This window comes from Heterocephalus glaber, unplaced genomic scaffold (assembly GCF_053883595.1).
Source record: "Heterocephalus glaber isolate CG9 unplaced genomic scaffold, H.glaber_assembly_v1.0 deba00001569, whole genome shotgun sequence".
Classification (NCBI taxonomy): Eukaryota; Metazoa; Chordata; class Mammalia; order Rodentia; family Bathyergidae; genus Heterocephalus; species Heterocephalus glaber.
The window spans coordinates 2088438-2092487 of record NW_028258354.1 but is presented as its reverse complement, the minus strand read 5'-3'; the positions used below and the strand labels follow the sequence as shown (position 1 = coordinate 2092487).

General features: G+C 53.1%; 1 protein-coding gene across 4 annotated transcripts; it reads right to left on the bottom strand.

Moving 5' to 3' along the window:
* Positions 1-758: 758 nt before the first annotated feature.
* Myl6 (myosin light chain 6) lies at positions 759-3864 on the bottom strand. Of its 4 annotated transcripts, XM_087192325.1 has the most exons (8): positions 3712-3761; positions 3442-3469; positions 3218-3257; positions 2451-2594; positions 2122-2295; positions 1957-2034; positions 1639-1683; positions 759-946 (listed from the first exon to the last, which is right to left on the bottom strand). In XM_087192325.1, exons 4-7 carry the CDS (start codon positions 2518-2520, stop codon positions 1655-1657), a joined length of 351 nt encoding a protein of 116 aa, XP_087048451.1. In that variant the 5' UTR covers positions 2521-2594; positions 3218-3257; positions 3442-3469; positions 3712-3761; the 3' UTR covers positions 759-946; positions 1639-1654. The 4 variants fall into 4 exon arrangements, with proteins under 4 accessions (XP_087048451.1, XP_012933740.1, XP_087048450.1 ...); XM_013078286.3 differs by lacking the exon at positions 3218-3257 and having other exon boundaries at positions 3712-3864; XM_087192324.1 differs by lacking the exon at positions 1639-1683.
* Positions 3865-4050: the final 186 nt, after the last annotated feature.

Sequence of the window (4050 nt, the reverse complement as noted above, 5' to 3'; positions counted from 1 at the left end):
TCTTGTGGATGCCTCTGTGTTCTCTTACCTGTGGCTGTCAGACAGGGGTATCGGTTGGAGGCAGCATGCCTTGAGTCCCTCACGGGAGCATTCACTGGGCCTGGAGAGGCACTGTACATGCCACAGAGCCCACCACAGAAGACTCGGGGCAGCTCACCTCTCAGGGCTGTGCACTGCTACAGCTGCAGAGGCCCTCATCTGCCCTGAAAATAGCTGGTAAAGACTTGGAAGGACATCCCCACAACATGGAGATTTTGTATCTTTATCCTTTCAGAAGTAGTGGCTTCATTCCTTCCCTTATTAGGGAAGAGGCAGGCCCTCACCTAGTTCTGTTGTTGTTGGCCCCCAGCCCTGCCAGTGTGACAGACAGGCTCAGGCAGTGCTAATATGGCCTGGCTTTAGCTCCACTAAACACTCTCAGGCTTCCCCACAAATGGCCTTCAGTGCTTGGGAGGGCCAGAACATTCAGCCTGATATGGGATGGAACAAAAGGATGCCCCCTCTACACACATGCCAAAAAGCAGACAGTCATCCTTGGTCCTACGGGGATTTATGGGTTCCCTGATCACCCAAGGGGAGAGCTTTGCATCATGAATATATGGAGCCAGCATTTCTTCAGTAAGGCCAAGACAGGTACTATTGTTCCTTTCCTAAACCCTGTTCATTGGCCTTGGGCACTGGGCTCTGACTCAGGTCAGAAATCATCACCATGTACTCTTTTCCCCCTTCACCTGCTCAGGAAGGAAAGCAGAACCAAATGGGGGCAAAGAGCAAATTTATTCGGTGAATGCCGATGGCAAACATCATCCAAGAAACAGATGGCAAAGGTGCTGTGACAAGGGAACCTAGGAAGCCTCTGGGGCCACATACAAATCTCACACAGGGGAAGGCATGGGCTTGGGATACTGGGAATGTCCTCAGCCATTCAGCACCATCCGGACGAGCTCTGTGGAAAGAGATGCAGTGAGCCAGGGAGCAAGGCTGGGGAGGGGGGTATGCTAGGGGCCAGGAGACTACAAGACTGTGAAGGTAGCATGAGAGGAAACATGCCTACAGCAACCAACCTTAGGGTCACTTTGCAGAGAAGCACCTTGATCTGACCAGTTCTTTGCCCCTGGCTCCCCTCCCCCAGCTCTTAGTCCCCCATCCCATCCTGAGCAGCAAGAACACAGCAGAGGCAGAAAGGTTCAACTACACCTAAAGCTACTGTCAGCCACTGGTGGGAGGAGAGGACAAGAGTTTTGGGTTAGGGTACCTCCAAGCTGCCCACTGGGGGTCAGCTATAGCAGAATGAGGCGGGCAGCACACTACATATGCCAACTCTCCATGCTCCCGGGCTATAGGACCACCCTAAAGCAAGACTGCTCAAAATGGTGAGAGGTCCCACACACCAGCACCCACGACCCTATAACAAAACCTCAGAGTCCATTCTAGGAGAGAAGTAAGGAGGTACCATACTCCCAAGCTGCTTTCCTCTTTAGGGAATTCCCTCCTCTCCCTAATGAGCTCCATGCAGAAACATGCCAGAAGGAAGTCAGGTGGTAGTAGGCAAGGGCATGGACTAGAGAGCACAGGTTGGGAAGAAAATGAAACCCTGGGGAGATCAACTAGGGAAGGAGAGGCTGGGAGGAGCCGTACCCGCCCCACAGGCCCGTCACCCCGACAGGATATGCCTCACAAACGCTGCAGGAAGGAAGAGACATTAATGGTGAAGACAAGACACAGACATGGGGTGAAGGGGTCAGGCAGTGGGGAACAGATACTCCATTTACTTCGCAACCCCCTGCCTTACCCCTTCCTGCCATACATCCAACCTCCCCCTCCCTGGCTAGGCCCTGCCCCTTGCCTCTGGCTCTTTTTTGAGCCCAAGTCAAGGGATAAGGAAAACTCCAGATGCCATCCTTAACATCTCTTATATCACTGCTAACTCCACTAGAGCCTCAGTTCATCTCTCACCTTCATAGTTGATACAACCATTGCTGTCCTCATGCCCTGCCACCAGCATCTCCACTTCTTCCTCTGTCATTTTCTCCCCTGCAGAGGAAAAGAAAGCGGTTTTGGAATTGGCTGAGAAGTGACAGGGTGGCACCTTAGCTCCAAGACAAGGGCAGAGAGCCTTACCCAGTGTGACTAGGACATGACGGATTTCAGCACCCATGACCGTACCATTCCCTTCCTTGTCAAATACCCGAAGACCTTCAACATAATCCTCATAGGTCCCCTGGTCCTTGTTCTTGGCCACAGTCTGCAGCATGGGCAGAAAGTGCTCAAAGTCCAGTACCTTCACATTCATCTCTGCCACACGAGACAGCAAGAGTGTCAAGCGAAAGAATTCACAAGGACAGGATTATGGGGATGACAACTAAACAGGGAAATCTCTCTGGGGGCTGTGAAGCTCTTAGCTGAAGAACTGTGGGCCCACTACCACACTTGTTCTTGAGGATGCTCACCATCACTCTTGGGGTTCCCCAGGACCTTGAGCACCTCAGCGTTGGTGGGGTTCTGGCCCAGGGCCCTCATCACGTCCCCACATTGGCTGTACAGGATCTTGCCATCACCTGTTCTGTCAAACAGCTGGAAGGCCTCCTTGAATTCTGAGAAGTCAGATGCACATCAGCACTGGGAATGGGGTTAACCCAGACTCTACCTCTGAGCTCTGCTACCCAGTGACCTTTGTTCGTGCTGCAGAAACCAGGTATCTACCCTGCTGTTCACCCAAGTCTGCTAAAGAGATCTATTTATCTCTCTCCACTCAGATGTCCCACATATAGATAGCCTTCCTCCGGGTGGAAGCTGGGTACTATATCTATTTACATACCCCGTGGGCAAGCAGCAGGCCTGCTCAGCCTCCTCACTAGTAACTACTCAGAGTAGGAATGTGCAACCACCCAGTCTGGGTCCTGTCCTTATAAGGAAGTGAGAGCAGCGGCCTGGGATTAGGGTCATTCTAGCCTGCTATTTCCCACCCTTCCTGTACGGAGACCTTCCAGAGAGTGAAGCTATAGTCATATTCTTAGCAAACTCCCCTGTCCTCATCTTTACAACATATCAGGTCACTGCTTCTCACTAGCTTCACAATTTCAAGCTGGGAGAGGGGGACAGTTATAGGAGAAAAGCAGCAGAAGTAGCTAAGGGACAGAAGAGCATACACAGCTTAAAAAACACCATCCCCAAGCCCCACACGGCAAGCATTAGGTGACCAAATTGTTTCACATACCCACACCACCTAAAATTCACCCGGTGCTTGGGGCTCAGATCTAGAGTGGAAGGGGAAGGAAGAAAGAATGAGAAAGGAAGATGGAGGGTCCAGGACGGAGAAGAGAATCCAGGAGGTACTCTCCTGGTGGTGCTAAGGAAATGGCAGGTTGGGGTTGGAGAGTAGGTAGTAGGAGGTGTTCCTCAAGCTAAGGGTGACCTCAGCTGGGGTCAGAGACAACCTACCTGCTGTCTGATCCTCAGTGAAGTCACACTGCTCGGAGAAGAAGGGAGTGGTCAGCAACGGAAGTCCAGTCCCACCAGTTTCTACCCGAGTCCCACAAACTCTTGTTTCAGGCTTAGGGAGTCGCTTTCCAGCAGGACAGGGCCCTAGACTTTGCAACCCCACCTACCACCCTCGGGTTCCCTTTGCCCCTCTACCCCGTCCTTCTTGCACCCTACCCATAACTCCCCTCCTCGCCCCCAAACCCCTTATCTGCCAGGCCCGGGGCCCACCATCTTGACTGCCGAGCTCTGCAGGACCTGCAGTAATGGCTCCGACTTCTGGTCTAACTCGTCTTAGTACGTCCCAATGACGTCACCCTCTGAGAACCCAGCCAATGGGCACCCAGGCCGAGCTCAGGCAGAGGAACTGCTACACTAGTAAGGAGGTGGGCGGGGCCCACTGTGGTCCTTTCTCCGGAGCAGCCGCACCTGGGTGCGGAAACCGCAAAACCGCGTAGGGTGGGGCGCCAAGAAGCGTTCCTCGGACCGCGCAGAAATCGGGCTATGGAGTTTAGGAGAGGTGCAGGCCCTCCCTCCTCCCTTCTTTTCCTGCCCCCTGAAGCAAACAAC

What these genes read in the sequence shown, in the direction of transcription:
- Myl6 (XM_013078286.3), bottom strand. An exon ending in CACTGAGGATCAGACAGCAG is followed by an intron (nt 2,595 to 3,441) that starts GTAGGTTGTCTC and finishes CTGACTTCTCAG; the next exon opens with AATTCAAGGAGGCCTTCCAG. An exon ending in TGGTTGTATCAACTATGAAG is followed by an intron (nt 1,684 to 1,956) that starts GTGAGAGATGAA and finishes TCCTTCCTGCAG; the next exon opens with CGTTTGTGAGGCATATCCTG.